General features: G+C 32.3%; 1 protein-coding gene across 4 annotated transcripts in view; it reads left to right on the forward strand.

Annotated features, from left to right (window-relative positions):
- Window positions 1-1,562: 1,562 nt before the first annotated feature.
- The window catches only part of LOC114327672 (adenylyl cyclase X E), an 89,293-nt gene continuing 69,274 nt past the window's right edge, over window positions 1,563-21,581 (forward strand). For 3 of the 4 annotated variants that reach the window (XM_028276353.2, XM_028276355.2, XM_050642544.1), the window contains exons 1-2: window positions 1,563-1,848; window positions 13,375-13,545. In XM_028276353.2, the coding sequence (XP_028132154.1) occupies window positions 13,387-13,545 (159 nt within the window). In that variant the 5' untranslated portion in view covers window positions 1,563-1,848; window positions 13,375-13,386. Of the gene's footprint in view, window positions 1,849-1,903; window positions 2,082-13,374; window positions 13,546-21,581 lie in introns of all 4 variants that reach the window. The other variant, XM_050642543.1, reaches the window with a different exon arrangement.

A 21,581-nucleotide genomic window follows, 5' to 3' on the forward strand; every position in this document is an offset into this window, starting at 1 on the left:
TCCAAAGAATCTCTGACTGAAGCATTTCGGTCGTTAAGAGCATCTGCACAGAGAATGGGGCTAAATATAAATGTCCAAAAGGCCAAATACATGTGTTGCACTAGGTCAAGCAACCCGACACCTACAAAAATAATAATTGACGACCTAGAATTGGAAGGTGTCGACACCTTCATATACTTAGGCTCGCTGCTAAATAGAGATAACAATGTCAGTGAAGCAATTAAAAGAAGAATAGTGCTCGCCCACAAGTGCTACTATGGCTTAAGAAGACAGATGGCCTCAAAAATACCTAGAAAAATTAAATTGACTGTCTACAAAACACTAATAAGACCAGTGCTAACATATGGCTCAGAAACTTGGTCACTTACTCAGAATGACCAAGAACTGCTCAAACGTTTTGAGCGAAAAACCCTAAGAGCTAAAAAATATGGTGGCATAAAAGAACAAGGTTTGTGGCGCAGGCGTTACAACTTTGAATTGTATAGAAATTTTGGAGAACCTGACGTTGTACAATTCATTAAGGTAGCACGCCTTAGATGGATAGGTCATGTAATCAGGCGAGAGGAAGATGCCATAGTCAGAAAAGTTTTTGACCGAAGAGGGCCGATAGGACAACCAGCAAGAGGAAGACCGGGACTTAGGTACCAAGACAACCTAGAAAATTATTTGAAATCTATTGGAATTAGAGCATGGAGAAGAGTTGTCAGTGACAGGGGCGAATTGAGGATTGTTCTGAAGAAGGCTTTGGCTCATAAAGAGCTGTAACGCCACTGATGATGATGATGATGATGTAGTATTTTGACTGCACTAATCGGATAAGATGATACTGTGTTTTTTGTGATAATGTGTTTTTTGAGAGATAAGATGGGCAGATTATATGGTATTAATAAGATCGGAGACACCGTATTTTTTGAGAGACCAGAGGGTAGAAGATCAGTAGGTCGTCCCAAAAAAAGATGAAAGGATGATGTTAAAGCCGATTTATCTAGAATTGGCATATAGCAATGGGAAATGTAAGAGCAATACTCCCAAATGGATGTGGTGAAGAGTCACCCCGAGTTGTAAAGGCAGTCAAGAAGAAGAAGAAAAATCAGTATTTTCAAGAAAAGTTTTAAAACAGGGGCTCATTATGCTTATTAGTTGGTGGTCATTGCAGAATTTCGCATGTGTCTTTTGGGTAGGGCGATGAATGTATAGCCTGTAATAATGTACTATTACTGTGTAATTTGGGAAATTTTTTTAAGTATTTATACATTTTGTTTTATTTGTACGAGTTTTACCTTAACTTCTTAATAATTTTAATAAACTGGAGACATTATATTATCAACAAAAAGATACATTTAAAACTTTTCTCAATGTACGAGAGTTAATATCTAACGTATATGAGTACTTACTTTACAGGATATGCCTAAATAAAAAATAATACAATCGCGTCATTCAGTACTCTCAAAAAAATAACAATAAAATGGAAAAATTCTTTGAACAGTTATCACACAATTAATTACAGTTATCGATAACGAGATAAGGCAAAGTGTATACTTAATGGATAAGATAATTATATCGAGATTTTTGTAACGGATCAATCAGATATGGTAGTGAGAACTAAATGTTCGGTACAAATACGATGTTTGTACGTAAAAATCTGGATTTTTCGAAATAGTAAATTAAATAGACCACAGTGAATTTGAACAATGAATTTGGACAATTTGGACAAGTGCATAATTGCAGTAAATTTGGACAAAATTTAAAGTGATGATGATGAATTTACGTAATTTTTGTGCGTTATTTGGACAATATTAATAGGTGATTTTTTAATATATTTAACAAGAGACATCTCAATATTTTCAGGTGAGCAAAACATTTTTTTTGAATAATTTATATAATAAAAATAAGATGTATATAGTTATACCAGAGCCGAAACCTTCAAAAATCGTAAAAAGTAAAAAACAAAATAGTAACATCATGGAACCCATTTTTCAAGGAAGAAAACATAACAGCAATTAAAGGAAAAATTATTCAGTGGCGATCTGAGGTTAGAAAGTGGAAGTGGATGAGTTTTTTTTATATTTTCCGGCAAAACTGTAAGTTTTTCTATGCTCCTATAACGTTTGCTTTTTTGTGTAAATGGCCATTGTTATAATTTTCTCGTTTACTTCCTCCGAGCTTTTAATGTTTTTTCTCTAAGCTTCGTGAGGACAGCAATAGGTACTCCTCTTTTTGATCCCAAATCTCGATAGATATACTCGCCTATTTCTTCATTCTCATTTCTTCTGTCCTGACTCTGTCAATCAACATAGAACAACTCAAAGGGCTGCTTTGAGAGACTTGTAATGAGAAATGTAAGCTTAATAGATCATATTATGAGAAACGAATATTTAAGAAGTCAAAGATGTTATCGAAGCTAGCTCAAAATCTAAATTGAAATGGGCAGGGTATGTGGCAAGAGAAAACGAAGAAATTTTGGCAAAGATAATAATGCAATGGCGATTAAGAACACATATATACGAGGCATGGGGCATAGGAAGATCGCAAAGTAAATTATGCAAAAAAATCTCATGGGACTATTTTTTCCAACGAACCCGCCGTTTTCGACTTGTCTAAAACAAACTGTGCAGAAGCCGAAAGCGACACGTCGTAACATAAATCAAAACCCCGTGCGGAGCTCGGTTGTTACACGGACCGTGTCGAACACGTCCCGTCCTAACCTAAATCAGCTTTTAGTCGGTTTTTACGATAAGCAGAAGTCTGTGTGAATAATGTCCAACACACGGGGACAGGGCGGCTTCAGTGCAGAACAGTCCTATATGGACAATATTTTTATTCTGCAACAAGAAATAGAGACACGCATTAATCTTGTCACCCATCTTCTGTTCATAGATATCAAAAAGGTCTACGACACAGTATCTTTAAATTCTCTATTTAAAGTTTGGATAAGCCGGACCTAAAGGAAACGTATGCGGCCTAAAATAGGCCACATGTAGTGCATATTCCTCAATACGTGTTGTCTAGCACAACTGCAATAATACTCTAGCTTTTTTTGGCAAATTCCAAAATTTTGGAATTTGTTAAATTCGTAAAACAACTTTAGCATTTGTTAAAGTTGGTCTTTAACAACATACAGATTTCAGTCTTGTACATATAGTTTTTCTTGACTTTTGATGTAAAATAATTAGGGAATCAGGAATTCAACAGGCTAGAAGTTCCTTATGGCCCGTTTGATGATTCACCACCCAATATATATATTAAGTACTTTATCTATTTGAGTCATGATAATGCACATATTAGTAGTCTACGTGATTTTGTGTTTCAACTAATTAAGATGCAACAATGCATGATAAAATATCAATTAGCAAAACCATCGATAACAATCACGATTATAGTATCTATCAGTTCGTTGATATTATATTAAACTTATTTCGCTGTAACTTACCTAAACTATCTCTCTTCTTCTTATATTAGGCCGTTTGGCTTATTCTTAACCGATTTTTAGCTTGTATTCGTAGCTGTGATGTTGACTGCCAGCTATCTCGCCACCTTTTAAAGGGCCTTCCTATTGGTCTCTTGCCTGTTGGCTTCGAATCCTTGGCTATATGGGCTATTCTCTCGCTGTCCATTCTCGTCACATGCTAATTCCACTCTCGTCGTCTCTGTTTTCCCCACCGTACTATATCTTGTATGTTACTGGTTGCCCAGGCAACCAGTATAGCTAGAGTTATGCTAACTCTAATGCCTGGTTGCACCAACAAATTTTAAGCTCCAGCTTAGCCCAGCTCACTTATAGATAGGGCCACTGTAAGTCTCACTTATGTTGCACCATAATTTTCGATTCTTATCTAAGTACTGCACGTGGAAATCCACCGTGGAAAGCTAAAAATTGTTCTAAGACTCAATGGTGCACGCGTATGTTTCGTAAGCTGAGCTTAATGCACGTCTTAAGCTTAAGATCTGTTGGTACAACCAGGCATTAAAATTCACAAAGAAAAATTTCCTGTAGCTGGCTGCATACTTTTAATTATAAAAATTGAAGAAAAATCTTCTGTGCAAAAGGCATATTCAGGCATTAAAGTTTTCTCGATTACTAATTTTATATAATAATGCTAATTAAAAACAGGTAATCTATCTTTATCTGCATAAGCTTGAGTTAGAATTCTAGTTGATAATAATGGTTATTAATTGATGTGTTAATAGTAGTATCATCATCAACAACCTCTTTTGAGTCTACCGCTGTGCATACGTCCTCTCTGCTTGGTCGAAAGTTCTCGGTCATGTACTGTTTGTAAACTGTTTTTAGTCCATTCTTTCACGGTTTTGGCTCTAAATTTTAAAGAACCGCTTGGATTGACATGAAATTTGGCAAATGTATAGCTTACATGTCAAAGGAAAAAGTGATATTGTGCCGATGTGTGCTTTTGCCCTGGGGGTGACTTTCACCCCCTTTTGGGGGTGAAAAATATATGTCCAAAATAAGTCCGGAAATGGGTAAACTGACTAATTTTAAGTAACTTTTGTTCCATAGAGCTTTTTCGCCAAGTAAACACTTTTCGAGTTATTTGCGAGTGAATATGTTCATTTTTCAACAAAATAACCACATTTTTAGACGGTTTTTCTCAAATAACTCAAAAAGTAAGTATTTTGTCGAAAAAACGTTCTTAGCAAAAATATAGCCTATAAAAAAAGTAAAAAAAATGGTGTACGCGTTAGGTCTCTGGATCTCGTAGAACCAGAGTTATAGCCAATGAAACATAGATTCATATTCACCAAATTTCAAATAGAATATTTCGACGTGAAATATCCAAAAAATTAAGCACTTTTTGGGGAAAACCAATTATAACTTTTTTAAAGTGTTTAAAAAAAGCTTTATTTTTGTTTCTACAAAAAGCTTCTAGCGTTAAATTTAAGCAAGTTACGCTCAAAATAAAATTGATCCCTTTTGTTTTTGCAAAAAAAATTGGGAAGACCATCCCCTAATTAGCAACTTAAATGAAATTAATCGTTACGGCTCCAAAAATTATTTTACTTATGTTGTGTTTATATGATATGTAAGTTTCATCGATTCAAAGTACTTACTTGTAAAAAAAATTGGTTTCAAAGTAAAATTTTTAAAAAGCTAAATTTTGAAAAATATGTTTTTTTCAAAATAACTTAAAAATTGTTAGAGATAACAAAAATCTCGAAAAACAAAAAAAGTCAGATTTGCTTTTCTGAATATCATGTACTTTTTGTTTTTCTCTTAGACAAAAATTGATTAAGATTTGGTGTTTCGAAATTTGCATACATTCGTGATCAGTGACTCGTTCAACCCCTTTCAACTACAGCCCTTTCAATAATAAGGACTTTGAACCAATGAAACTTACAGATCATATAAACAATATATACACGAGTCAAGAAACTTGTGAAGTCGTAACGATTAAGTTCATTTAAGATACTAATTAGGGGGTGATTTTCTCGATTTCTTTACCAATACCAAAAGGGACTAACTTTATTTTGAGCGTAACTTGTTTAATTTTGATGCTAGAAATTTTTTTATAAGACAAAAATGAAGCTTTTTTTTAACACTTTAAATAAGTTGTAACGAGTTTTACCCGAAATGTGCTTCATTTTTGGTTATTTCACGTTAAAGTATTTCATTTGGAATTTGACGAATATGAACCTATTTTTCATTAGCTATAACGCTGCTTGTACTAAGTGTAGAGACGTGATATATACACCATTTTTTTAAATTTTTTTACAGGCTATATTTTTGCTAAGAATGTTTTTTCGAGAAATTACTTACTATTTGAGTTATTTGCGAAAAACCGTCTAAAAGCGTGGTTATTTTGTTGAAAAAATGAACATATTCACTGCCAAATAATCGAAAAGTATTGACTTAGGGAAAAAACTCTATAGAACAAAAGTTACTTAAAATTAGTCAGTTTATCCATTTCCTGACTTTCTTTGGACGAATATTTTTTCACCCCCAAGAGGGGGTGAAAACCACCCCCAGGGCAAAAGCAAATATCGGCACAATATCACTTTTTTTCTTTGACTTGTTAGCTATGTGTATGCCAAATTTTATGTCAATCCAAGCGGTTCTTTAAAATTTAGAGGTTTTGCAATATTTTACCGTTAAAGAACGGACTATTTTGATTATCTTCCTAAGCGTATCCTGTTATTGTAGAGGTTGTATTGACGTGTTTAGCTGATGTGTCATTGGTCTTCTTTCAACTTGAATATTTTGGCCATGTTATGCGACACCCAGAGAGATATATTATACTCTATTTAATAATACAAGGCAAGGTAGACAGAAGAAGAGGGCCAGATCGAAGAAGAACTTCATGGCTTAAAAAACTGAGAGAAGGGTATAACAGATCCTCTGCATCCCTTTTCCGAGCTGCCGCTAACAAAATTACTATAGCCAATTTCATAGCGTTCAATAATCGAGCACGGCACATAAAGAAGGAGAAGTTCTTCTTTCCAATAGTTTGAAGTTCATATTCGAGCTTTTATCCTTTCCACATGGTTAGCCCACTTACACTGTAGTTTTCACATCACTTATATGACATTTGTAACGTTAGTGCTATTGTGCAATATCTTCATTTGTGATCTTGTCTTTCAGTATCTCAAATTATCATTGGTCGGTTCACTCTTTTATATCTTATGTACCATTAGCCTTGAAATGTTTTTCTTTGCTATTATTATTGTATCGGTTCTTGACTAATTTGTTAAATATTCTGTAAATAGTTCCTAATATAATCGTAAACCTTTCAATTTTCCCTCAGTGTCTTTATCTTATCGAAACCTGGGCAACACCCTAGATAATTTAACTGACCTATTTATACTAATGGAAAATAGATATTTCTATCTCATTTACCTGCGACTGCATTATAAGTATTTCAGTCTTTTGACATCATCAGATAGAACTTCTTTCATTGGATCTGTTTTCGTTGGTTGTTTCAAAGTTTCAAATGTTTCAAAGGTTGTGTTTTAACCATCGATATACATTCACATCAGTAGTGAATACACACACAACCTTTCAGACAGTTTTTTAAACAATTTTCAATATATTAGAAACAAAAATAGCTTAGGATAGCGTAAGAACAAAGTAAATAAGAAAAAGTAACACAAGGAATAAGAAAATAAGAAAAAGACTACTAGGTGAAATACGTACAAAAACTTGAAATCCTAAGTGAATTATAGAGCTTCAGTAATAATTCGCCATTAAGTTTTATTTATTATTATTTATTAATATTGATCTTCAAAGCTATTTTATTGGATTCTAGGTCAATTGATCGAATGCAATTGCTAGAAATAAATGGCGCGAAATCAATTGCTCGAAAACAAATTGCACGACAAGAAAATTGCTCGAAATACAAATTGCTCGAATAAAGTAAAAAATTATATGTATATTTATCCAAGTATTTATTCAAAATAATGCAAAATGTAGACCTAAATATACATAAGAAAGATACTTTTAATATGGCAAATTATGTAATATTCCATGTATTACATAATCACATAAATATTATTTTTTCATGTTCACAATAATTAGGCAGTAACGTAATTATGCAATAATAATTACGCAAGAACCTATCAGCACTTATTTGCGTTTTGGAATCCGCGATGCAAATCTTCGGTAAAATTAAGGTAATGTTTTTACTCCTTCCCTAATACCTGGAAATTATCACATTTCCTATAATATCATAATGAGACTAAATCAAAATCGTTATTTTACTTTTTATTTCCAAAATTCAAAGATATTTTAGATTTGTAATAAATATTTTTTAGCATAAATTAATATACGATTATATACGTAGAATATCACATAATTTGTCCTATTGAAAACATCTTATGTCTATATTCTGTATTATTATGAATAAAAATAATATATAGATATATAATTTTATTTTTTATTCGAGCAGTTTGTATGTTGAGTCATTTTCATTTCGAGCAATTGCATTCGAGCATTTGACCGGTTACCATTTTATTGGCCTCACTGGAAAGCGTTTCTAGTTGGTCAGTTACATCTTGGAACTTTTGTCCTAAGAGGCAGATATCATCGGCGTATTCTAGATCGATAAATCTAGATAACATATCATAAATATAAGATAAAAACATTCCGTTCGAATTTTTGGCATAAAAAATATGCATTTCAGGATTTTCTAAAAAAGAGCTACAATCAACTTAACTAGGATTAAAATTGACGAGATTGTTTCGTAAATTGATAAAATGTCTGTTATATCAAACAATACTAATTATAGGTATCTAGGGTGTGTTAATAAAATTCCTCATTAAAACTAATATCAAGTTAACGAAAAACTAATATCAATATTTCGAATAAATCAAGTAGAAACAAATCTTAAACAATTAGCCTTACTTTGAAGGTTATGCGAAAATAATCATCAAGTGAAAAATAGACAATAATTAAACAATACTTGAAATTAGTCGCTCGATGGGAAACTAGTAAGACCCCGCGTGAGATTTGGAATGTTTATTACCTACATCTGACGGTTCAGGAAATGCTGCCATACCAAAAAAAAACAAAAAAAAAAAAAATATAAAAAACGGCCTCGGCCAAAAAAAAAACTTACAAAAATCCGGCGCAAGCTAAACAAAACACCAAAAATCACAAAAACCTGGGCACGTAGGGCCCAAAAACTTAAGCAATAAGTCACTGAACCGGGCCTAGCTCGGAGTAGTGGCTTGGGGCCCAAGCAAGCAATTTTAGTTCGAGGATAAGTCATTATGAATTTTGAAATCGGTTTGGGTATTATGTTGGAGTTATATTACCCAGGACTCACACATAAAGAGCATTGGGCTGATAGTTGTGCCTCTATCGCACATCAGAGTGCTATAGGGGAAAGGGATGGCCTGGAGCATTGGAGTGAGGTGAAGTGACTCCTGTAATACACGGGTAAATACACCCCGCTCCAATGAATTTTTACACCCAAATGTCATTTTTCAAGGGGTGAATACATCTCACACGCTGGTTTAAATCAAATTGCTTGCTTGCTTGGACTTCAACCATTGAAAGTAGATGATTAAAATTAGATAGTATATATGTATATGCAAAAAATTGTAGAAAAGCAGAAGCTTATCAATCGACTAAAAATTCTATCCGAACTATTATAATAAATGCCTGAGAAAATTTTGCATGGTAATTGGTAATTTTCGTTAATTGGGACTCCACTCGAAGAAGAAAAAAATATGTAAATCATGAAGTGAAAATAAATAGCTAAATGAACTGCTTTTTTATTTATTTATATCTTAGGAAGAATTATCTGAACTGAAATCTATAAAAGAAAAATAACGACTAGAAGAAAATATGCAGAAAAAACATAGGTAATTACAAAAATATAAAAATACAAAAAATAAATAAGAATCTAGAAATATTTCAATAAAGTGTGTACATTACTTATACATATTATAGGTGTGACATTCAGATTAAAAAATATCATTAAAGGGCGATAATCTTTCCCGCTCATCAATCTCTTTACCAGGGGACTCCCTTTAATAATAAAAAAATATAATTTTAAATAATAATAACCGGATAACGACAGTAAAAAGATTACGAAATGATTTACTACAATACAATAACGTCACAGAGTTACACACTTTTAGATTAAATAGACCGACAATTTTTTTCTAAATTTCTAGAATAAACATTTGTGGAAATTTCCAAAAAGTGTTGCGATAAAATAAACAAACCTGCTACAGGTGTTACCTATAGCGGAAAATGCTTGTTGGTTACTATATTCAATACTAATGAAAGATTATCTAGTACTAGCTTACAGCTGCAATTTTATATAATTTTATGTTTTATAGTTGTTTTATTGATAAGAAAATGGCTTTTGACGACTTTAACATGTATTGAATGGGATATATTGGGAAAGCATGATCATTCTGCTTAGAAAACTTCTCGTCCTATGTCCTTTATCCTTCCCAAGGATGTGGTGACATTGTGGTATTCGACGTAAGAATTTGCTATTCATTTTTCTCTCTTCTGCGCATGGTTTGCTACCTCAGAGAGAAAGAAAATAATCGATGGTGCCCCAAATTTGGTTTGATCATCGAATTGGCGATTTGCCTTGAATTTATTTACAAACTACTTTTTCTTCAACTATTGATCTCTCCATACCATCCCTTCGACTGGCTATGTGTCCAAAATATCTCCATATATTTTGGTTGATTGCTGTGGTAAACCTACTGGTGATGTCGAGTCCTGTTCTGTTAATATTGAGATATTTGTGCGGTATGCTGTCCAGAATATGGACATTATTCCTAGATAGATCCACATTTTAAAGTTTGTTATACGTTGTGAGTCAGACTTTTTGATGATACAGGGTTCTGAAGCGAAGTTAGCGACAGAAAAGATAAACACCCGTACCAGGCGTAGTTTGGTGTTCATAGTTATGGCTGCATCTTTCTAGGTTGTAGTAAGATTGACCGTTTATGATCTGGCCAATGTAAAGCGTCGACGTATTTCTTCTTTGCCTCCTTCATTGTTTTTAATCACAGAGCCCAATTAATTGAAACGACTTATCACTTTATATCCCGCTATGTTTCTTATTTCTGGCTGGTTATTTCTAGCGTGATCGATGATCATTATCTTGGTCTTTTGTGCATTAATTTTAAACCCATATTCATCACTTATATTAGTACCTACCCTAGTCTATTCACAATATGTTTCAGTTAGTATAATATGTGTTGTTAAATTTACGTTTACTGCGTTGTTGACATAAGTAGTTTGATTAGGTGTATTAGATGTTTGAGAATGCCCATTTCTTTTAGAATATGCTACATTGTATGCCAGAGAACTAATGATCAGAAATACAATATTCAAACTGAAAACACTAGAGACCATCAGCAGATACCCTGAATGAGTTATTTGTCACCAAATAGACTATATGTGGATATAAGTGGCATAAAAATTTAATAATAGCAATAAAAGACAGCTCTTCCTCAACTTTTAAGGAAGAACTTTAAAACTTAGTAGGACAAAAACAGATTATTTGGAATCTTTATTTAAAGATAGAGTTACTACAAATCAAATAATATCTTTGGATAGTGAAATGATTGTGAAAGTAATAGTTCTAAGTACTTAGCTTGGTATTATAAAATATGTAGTAGAACTAGGAATAGATGAATGAATTGGAAGGAAACGAGTGGTGTATTGTATGACAGAAAAATTTCAATGAGACTTAAGGGAAAATTATATAAACTAGCCATAACACCAGCTATTATATACAGAACTAAATGCTGGATAGTTAAAGTAAAATAGGAGTGAAAGGAGTGGATGCAAAAAAAATGAATGTGTGTGTACTTTGTACTCAGGTAAGAAGTTATACTTCTATTATATGATTTCAACGAAATAAATATACTTAAAAGTTTATATGTATTATATTTAATTAATTACCTAATTTTGATATTAACACTTTCAAAAATTTTTTAATAAAACAACACCAAAAATTAAAAAAAAGGATAACAATCGTCCGTGTCAGGATTTGAACCCGGGACCTTCGCGTTATGTAGTCGAATGCTCTACAAATAACCCATCAGGGTTTTGTTTTTACGTCTTCTGGGACGTAATTACAAACGACGGTGACAAATAGATCAAGTGAAGTATTAAATATAAAAATGTTTAAAATACTTATTATCTTACTCCCAAGGAAGACAAATCCAAAGACACAAAAACTATAATAAATATATATACTAAAAACACTAATATATTATTTTCAAACCTTAGTTGCGCTGACACATACATAAATTGGATGATTTAGCAACTAACAACATACTGTCGGTGTGCGCATGCGCCAGGAAATGTAAAAATTCACCCTCGTGCCTAAAGAAGTATAACTTTAAAAAGATAAAATTAAGAATGAGTATGTTAGGGGAAGTTTAGGGATGGCAGCAATTGATGCCAATATGAGAGAGCATAATTAATCAATACGAAGAATTATTGATCTGTGAGATCCACGTAGAAGAGAAAGACCAAAAATTAGCTGGGGAGACGCTTAGGCAGGACATGTCGGTAAAAGGGGTTTATATTTTTATGAACCACTATATAAAGAAGTGTAATTTGGGAAGCTGACCTCCCATAGGGATAAATGCAAAGATAATGGTAGTGGTTGTCCTGTGTTGGACATTTTATACAGGGTGTAAAGAAACTCTAGGTACCGAAAAATGAAGACAGGAGATTCCTAATAAAATTTTAAGTTATTTTAAGCCAATTCACCTTGTCCGAAAATGCTTCTTAAGGGAGCTAGAGCTCTTTGAATATGGCGTTTTGTAATTAGTTTTTCTTAAATAACTCCAGAACACTCCTACTCAGAAAAATGAACATTGGTACACATATTTATCTTTCAGAGATATATCGACTCCATGCATTGTGAATTTCCAGTACCGGTCATAGGCGTCCGCTTTGGGTAGGGCAACAGATATTTTATCGCACAACTTTTTTATCTTTAATTCTTAAGCATTTTTGACTCTGGATTATTAAATTGTGAGGTATTCTACAACTGAAAGGTATTCTTGTTTTAGGTCGATAGGATACACCATTTTCTAGAAAAATCGATTTGAAAATTCTTCTTTTTCCAAATCGATTTTTCTTAATTCAAGAAAAAACTATTTAGAAATCCGAAAACTGGTACGTTTATTTATATTTCAGAGATGAATCGATTTCATTAATTGCGAATTTCTAGTACGGGTCATATACGTCCGTTTTGGGTAGGTCAACGTTATTATATCTCATAATATTTTTGTCTTAAATTTTTAAGCATTTTTGACTCTCGATTATTAGTTATGAGGTATTCCAGTACTTAAAGTTACTCTTGCTTTAAGTTGGTAAAATGCACCTTTTTTTTGATATTTTTTAAAAATTTATATTCAAATTCAAAAAACGAAAAATTTTCAATTGGATTTTTCTAGAAAACTGTGTGTCCTACCGACTTAAACCAAGAGTAACTTTTAGTACTAGAATATCTCACAATTTAATAATTTAGTGTCAAAAATGGTTAAAAGTCAAAGACAAAAAAGTTATGTGATAAAATAACCGTTGCCCTACCCAAAACGGACGCCTATGATCGGTACTAGAAATTGGCAATGGATGAAATCAATTATTTTCTGGAAGATTAATATACGTACCGACTTTCGTTCTTCTAAATTAAAGCATTCTGGAGGTATTTAAGAAAAACTAATTACAAGACGCCATTTTCAAAGAGCTCGAGCTCCATTAGAAAGCCTTTTTGAACTAGGCGAATTGAGCTAAATTGTCTTAAAATTATCTGACGAATCTCCTGTCTTCGTTTGTCGGTAGAGTTTCTGGACACCCTGTATAAAACTGAATTTTTGCACTTGGGTACTTATAAATTATTATGTAATAGGATTTTTTTATTACAGGTCTAAACCATTATGTATGCTGATGACGTTGAAAACGTAGATCACGTAATTCTATCTAGGATTAGCCTTAAAGAAATATCTACGGTAAGTGATGACGATCCTCTCGATAGAGCACAGAGAAAAAGTATTGTAGTTAACGACGAAAGAAAATGGAGGCTTTCCTATTTAAGGGTGAGTAGAATTCTTCATTCAATATCTACAATACTTGCATTAAATCAATTGTTGCCCTTAAATAATAGAAATATTGATATAGACCACTTATATTGTGTAACACAATTAATAGACAAACGAATAGCCTACAATCAAGAACTTCATTTAGTGTACATAGACTAAAAAAAAAGCATACGATACTGTACCACAAAGTAAACTCTGGGAAGCCCTCGACAAAACTAACATCAGTCGGAACCTCATTAAAACTCTAAAAAATCTATACCTCCACAATATAGCAAAAGTTAAGCTAGCAAGGAAATCTCGTCAGGATTTGAAGTGAATAAGTGTCTTAAACAGGGCTGCTGTCTATCGCCGACGCTATTTAAAATATATTTGGAGCAACTTTTGAAATCCTGGAAAAGGAAATGTAAGTAGGTATACCACTAAATGATGATAATATGCTATTTATACACTCTATGTTTTGCGGATGATCAGATTCTTATGGCCCAGGATTATCACGATATTGAATATATGACCCAAAAATCATAGAAGAGTACCGGAACTCGGGTTTAGAAGTGAATACCAAGAAAACGGAATATATGTAGAGGTATACAGCAGAATCTAGCTTTAGAAAATTAAATAACTGTTAGGAATATAAATACTTGAGTCCTAAAATTACAGAAGATGGAATATTGAACAAGAATATCCAAGAAAGGTGCACACAAGGAAGGGAAGCTATCGCATTATTGAACAAAATCCTATGGGACCAAAATATCTCTAAAGAAAATAAACATAATATCTATAACAGCATTGTTAAGAGCATTATAATATAGAGCAGCGAAGTTTGGCCTCTTAAAGAAAAATCCGAAAATATGCGCAGAATAACTGAAATGGACTTCTGGAGAAGATCTGCTTGTATATCAAGAATACATAAAATCAGAAATACAAGAATATTGGAGATAATGGATGTAAAGCATACAATAATTGATGATATTATATAAACAAAGCAGTTGAGATGGTTTGGTCACATACAACATATGGAAGACGACAGATTACCCAAACAAGTACTACGATGGGCAACTAAAGGACGGCGGAAAAGAGGAAGACCTAGGAAAAGTTGGATAGAAGGAATTCATAGGGAAATTAGAGAAAGAGGCTAGAACGAAGACATGTGTTACGATAGAGAACAATGGCGATTGGGAATCGGAAGACGTCGTAGAACGTTATGAACCGATTATATATAGGGTGAGGCAGATAACTGGCCTATTAGAAATATCTCGAGAACTAAAGGCAACAGAATCATGAAAATTGGAATATAGGGGTTTTGAGGGATGACCTACTAAATGAAAATATTTTCATCTCTTTGCAACTTCCGTTTATACCGGAAGTTGCTTATAATTTGGTTTTTTTAAATGGGACACCCTTTATATTTTTACATTTTTGAATTCTCCTTAATATTTTCTTTCTTAAAATATATTATATTGTAATATTATACAGGGTATTTTAAAAGATATTTACGTTTTTTTATTAATTTCGTAGCAACATTCACACCCTGTAGAATTGTAATAGTTTGACATTAAAAACTCTGCTTACGTTCAAGTGATTTTTAATATAGTCTATTATTGTTAAGAATCATTAGTATAGCTAATTTTGAAATTTTAGTATACAGGGTTGGTCGAAACTCGGAATGAATATTTTCTGAGTTTTCTTAAATAGAACACCCTGTATTTTAGTATTGCAATGAAATGATATTTCATAGTAGTTTTTTATTTTATAAGTATTCCCTATACCTAACTGCTTTAATTTGTGAGTTATTGGTGATTAAAGCTAAATATTAATTTCAACAAAAAATACGTAAAATTTTATTAGGTTGGCCGTGAAAATATTCAATCACAAATAATTTTTCAGAAATAAATACGTATTAATCCAGACTGATCCTTAAAATTACCAATAATGGTTTAGCTATAAAAATACCTACGTAGTTAAGATTGTTGGTGCGACTAACAATTAAGCACAAATTAAAGCAGTTAGGTATAGGGAATGCTTAAGAAATAAAAAAGTACCATAAAATATCACTTCATTACAATACTAAAATACAGGGTGTTCCATTTAAGAAAACTCAGAAAATACTCATTCCGAGTTTCGACCAACCCTGTATACTAAAATTAATAATTTAGCTATATTAATGATTCTTAACAATAGTAGACTATATTAAAAATCATTTGAACGTAAGTAAAGTTTTAGTTGTCAAACTACTACAATTCTACAGGGTGTGAATAGTGCTACGAAATTGATAAAAAACGTAATTATCTTTTAAAATACCCTGTATAACATTACAAATCCTCATATTTTAAGAAAGAAGACATCGAAGAGAATCCAAAAATGTAAAAATATACAGGGTGTCCCATTAAAAAAACGAAGTTATAAGCAACTTCCGGTATAACCGGAAGTTTCAAAGAGATGAAAATATTTTAATTTAATAGATCATCCTTCAAAACCCCTGTATTCCAATTTTCATGATTCTGTTGCCTTTAGTTCTCGAGATATTTCTAATATGCCAGTTATCTGCCTCACCCTGTATATAATATATTAATCAGAACACATCTTCTTTGATTTTTGCGTTGAAGTCACCTGTAATAGGTATATGTAATTTCATTTTTAATTTATGTAATTTAAAGATTTGGTAATACAATTTTTTATTTGTGTAAACACTTATACTTCTACGACCTACGATTAGTATCAGTCCTTAAGTAGTTATTAAATACTTACTACCTTATACTAAGGGCTTAATAACAGACAAATCCCTATTAGACCGGGAGATATTATACCGAAGTTCAGCCACGATTTTCTGAGTCCTGCCTTTTGCAATAGTGGAAGGGTAGACGAGGTACTTACAATTTGTGGAAATATCCACAAATTTCCTGTGACATTTTCCTGTAAAAATTAGATTTTCCCAAAACACAAAAATAGGGTTTTACGATGAATTTCTGAGTCCTACCATATCCATAGAATTACAGGATACTATGGATTTTGTGAAAAAATTTTTTGGGCAGGAGGGTTGCAAACGGGTCAACGGAGTATATATGTATACAAACATGTAAGGAACATAATGAAATTTTCATGATTTTCTGGGTCTTGCCAACTAAATAAATTAAACATATTTATTTCAAAATGATCAATAAAAAATTTTGGCATGACGTCCCCTACTGTTTAAGTATACTTGTCCCTTGGAAAATTCTGCGGAAAATTTTCAACCTGATTCCTTGATTTTCTGAGTCCTGCCATTAAAAAGTTATAATAGTCAAATGCAATCAATACTTTTTCCGGACTCGGCAGGAAGATTAAACGGTTCTTGTAACACGATAGTAGTCTAGATTTGAAAGAAAATTCGTGAAAAATTCCACGATGTTCTGGATGGTTTTATAGTTATTTCATATACGGGGTGGAGTATTAGTGTGACAAAGTCCAATTACTCGTTTGTCGTAAGAGATACGAAAAATAATGTGTATGTGTACTTTGTACGCACGTAAGAAGTTACACTTCATCATTGATCAAATCAATATAACTATCTACTTTAAACAGTTTTTTTATATTGTATTTAAATGTTAAATTAATTTTAGAAAGAACAAAAAGAATACCAAAAATTAGGATAAATAAAAAAAAAGGATATGACTTTTGTCAGGATTTGAAAAGGGGACCTCTCGATCCATAAGCGAATGCTCTACCGATCAGCTATCACGGCTTTTGTATTCAGTGAAACATTTTTCGAACATAATTACAATCACAGTGACAGATACTTTAAATGAAAATAAACATTTTCAATAATACTTATTAGGAGGAAGACAAATCCACAGACATAAAAAATATAATAAATATATTTACTAAAAACACTAATAATATATTCTTTTCACGCACACCTTATTTGCGCTACATAACTTAAAAGATGTAGCGACTATTTAATACCATACTGTCCGTGTGCGCATGCGCCGGGGAATGTAAAAATTCACCCTAGTGCCTAAAGAAGTCTAACTTCAAAAACGTTATTTAGGTAAAACGTGGGGCAAAGATATGATCATAATTTAAAAATATTTTCTAATATACAGGGCTACCCGTATTGACAGGGTGACACAAATTTATGTTTTTTAATTGAACACCCTGTATATAATTTTAAGATTCCTAAGCTAATTTTAAGACAATTTAACACAATTCATTTTATTCAAAAATGTTTACTAAGGGAGCTAGAGCTCTTTGAAGATGGCGCCTTGTAATTAATTTTTTTTATATCTCCAGAACGCTTCCATTTCGATAGACAAAAACTAATCCGCGTTTTAATGTTCCAGAGATAAATCGATTCCATCAATTGCGAATCTCTAGTACTGGTCATAGGAGTCCATTTTGGGTAGGGCAACGGTTATTTTATTGCATAACTTTTTTGTCTTTAATTTTTAAGCATTTTTGACACTATATAATTATTAAATTGTGAGGTATTCTAGTATTAAAAGGTACTATTGCTTTAAGTCGGTAGGATGTACCGTTTTCTAGAAAAATCAATTTTAAAATTTTTCGTATTTTGATGTTAAGAAAAATTTGAAAAAAAAATAAAAAAAAAACGGTGTATTTACCGACTTATAGCAAGAGTAACTTTTAGTATTAGAATACCTCATAATTTAATAATCTACTGTCAAGAATGCTTACAAATTAAAGCAAGTTGTGAGATTTCGTTGATCTACCCAAGACGGACGCCTATGACCGATACTAGAAATTCACAATTGATAAAATTGATTCATCTCTGGAAGAGAAATAAACGCACTTACCAGTTTTCGTTTTTCTAAATAGTTTTTTTATTTTTTTTTTCAAATTCAAAAACCGAAAAATTTTTTAAATCTATTTTTCTAGAACACAGCGTATCCTACGGACTTAGCAAGAGTACCTTTTAGTACATGAATACCCTATAGATTAATAATCCAGTGTCAAAAATGTTTAAAAGTTAAATACAGAAAAGTTATGCGATAAAATATCCGGATAAAATATTCCCTACCCTAAACGGACTCCTATGACCGGTACTAAAAATTGACAATTGATGGAATCGACCATTTTGGAACCAGTTTTCGTTTTTCTAAATAGAAGTGTTCGGGAGCTATTTAAAAAAACTAATTACAATACGCCATCTTCAAAAAAAGGTTTAGCTTCCTTAGGAAGCATTTTCGGAATATGTGAATTGAGTTAAATTTTATTAAAATTATCCGAGGAATCTCCGGGCTTCGTTTGTTAGAAGAGTTTCTGGACACCCTGTATAAAATAGGTACAATCCCTACTATAACCAATTAGTTGTAAAATTATTGATTTTTCTTCCTATTACTTTTTTTACGTTTACTTAGATACAAATATGATCTAATCGCTTTAAATAAAGATGTTACAGTTTGGTATTAGATTTGAAAGGTGTGTAAAAATCCGAGAAATTACTCAGGAAAATAATATTTAATACCGTACGATTGTTTTAACAATAAAAAATTAATTTTTATGTATTAATTATCTTTGCGGTTATCCTGCCACGTTGTAAATGGTTTTAGATTAGTGTTTTTAAGCATACTTGACATGGCATGACTCAGAAAATTGTGGTGATATGAATATGTTTGTATAACAACCTGAAATAATTTTACAGACTTAAAACTTTATTTTTATATTACGAAATAACTACACAACCATCCTGCCTCTTTGTAAATAGCTTTATATTAATATTCTTGAGATATATGTGCAAAATGGCATGACTCAGAAAAGCGTGTAACTTTCCACGAATTTTCTTACACATTTTTTAATTATGTATAGTAAAAAAGGTGTAACTAAACATCCTGCCATTTTGAATAATGTCTACTTAAATTATTTATTTCATAATAAAATTTATTTTATGACTCAGAAAATCACGGAGCCAGGGTGAAAATTTTCCACAGAATTTAACAAGGGGCAAGTGCAGTTAAACATTAGGAGACGTCATGCCAACATTTTTTTTTTCGATAATTTTCAAATAATTATGTTTATTTTCTTAAGTTGGCAGGAATCAGAAAATTATGAAAATTTCAATATTTTTATTACATATTTGTATATCTATATACTCCCTTAGTCCTTTTGCAACCCTCCTGCCCAAAAAATTTTCTTCATAAAATTGATAGTATCCTGTCATTCTATGGATATGGCATGACCCAGATATTTATCGCAACTCCCTATTTTTTTCCTCATGGAAAATCTAATTTTCACAGGAAAATGTCACAGGAAACCCGTGGATTTTTCCACAAATTGTAAGTACCTTCTCTAACCTTCCAGTATTGCAAAGGGCAGGACTTAGAAAATCGTGGTTGAAGTTCTGTTAATACCTCCCGGTTTATATACCAGGTGCATAAAAAGACGATCTTCTACATATCGGCGCTGTTAAATCAAACCGGCATAAATTCAAGAGAGACATTTTTCTCCATAATCTTTCAAATATTTTGTACTTAATTTTTTATCGCTTACTACCGTTTAATTCACACTAGGATATGTCACTATGACTTCAAAATCTGATTACTGTTTGCACTTAAGCCGTAGTGACAACTGATTATATCTGTCAATAAATCAGATCTAATGGGATGTGGGATAATTCAGTTTTACTTATATGACGCGTAACCTTTCGTCTTAAAGTTTAGGAAGCGACTGACGCATTGGACAATAGGTCCGCCCTCTCTTAAGCAAAGTTGTGATTAAAACATGCAAAACTGGCCTAACGCCATTTGACGGACTTTTTTACCTAATTTTTTGGCGGTTTAACATAAAAATAGACAAAACTATTAGTCTAAGAGCTAGTGAACCCTCCGACTAACGGTCGTCCTGTAAGGCTAGAAATTTGTATAGTGATAATTCATAGCGTACCAAGGCTAAAAACCATGACCTGGCAGGCATTAGCCCGGCACGTGTATCTATCAGGTGAATCGAAAAGTGCATAGTTTAAGGGAAAAATAAACTTTCTCCTGTAAAGTTTAAATTTAAGTATGTGTTTGAGTAAGTCATTTAGAAGAAATGTGTACAATGACAGGCGATTCTGAACAGCATAAGACGTTGCCAGGCGAGGGGAAAGATTAGGGTTTTTCCTAAAATTATTTTTTTTGCATAGCACAAAGTTTTTTTGAGTAAGTCACTAAGGGCCGGTATTTCCAACTGCACTTAAGCTAAAAGCTGACTTTAAGCCCTAGCTTAAGCCTAGATGCCTGTATTTACACTTCAATTTGAGGCTTAAGCATAGGCTTAATCCAAATAATGTTAAGCCCGCGAGGTAGTTGGATTAAGCTTTTGCTTAAAATTTGTTTTCTCTTTTTTGAGGTTATTTCGATTATTAAAATATAATTCTTACTCCACTTGGAAGATGTAGGTACATGAAAACTATTTATTTCTACAATGTTTGGTATAGTTATTTCAAAAAGGTAAACTTACATTCACATTTGACATTTTAAGGAATATAAATCCAATAAACAAAATTACAAAGACGGATTTGATCTATTTTATTTATGTATTTATTTATGTATTTATTTATATATTGCTTATGCAGAATACTAATAAAAAATATAACCTGAAAAAACATATGTAGGTCTGTAGGTACACAAAATATACTAACAACACATTTACCATGTACACAAAATTTAGTGAAGTAAAAATAAGACTGACACAGATGACAAGATAAAATTAAATGTCAACAGTAGTGGTTTTTACCTCAGAACAGTTAGATCTGGCATTTTGACGTATTCAGAGGTACCAAACCAATTAACTTGACAGTTGAGGACGAGTTTAGTTAAGGAAATGATGGAAATACGGCACCCAACTTAAGCTTCTCCTTAACTTGTGACAGAGGCTTAGCTCAGCAAAAGCTTAAGTAGCTGTTGAAATACCGGCCCTTAGAAGAAATGTGTACAATGACAGGCGATTCTGAAGAGCACAAGACCTTGCCAGGCGAGGGGAAAGATTAAGGGTTTTTCCTAAAAGTATTCTTTTTGCATCGAAAAATTTTTTTTTATGTTTTTTGAGACAGTCCAAAC

This window comes from Diabrotica virgifera, chromosome 2 (assembly GCF_917563875.1).
Source record: "Diabrotica virgifera virgifera chromosome 2, PGI_DIABVI_V3a".
In the NCBI taxonomy this organism is placed as follows: domain Eukaryota; kingdom Metazoa; phylum Arthropoda; class Insecta; order Coleoptera; family Chrysomelidae; genus Diabrotica; species Diabrotica virgifera.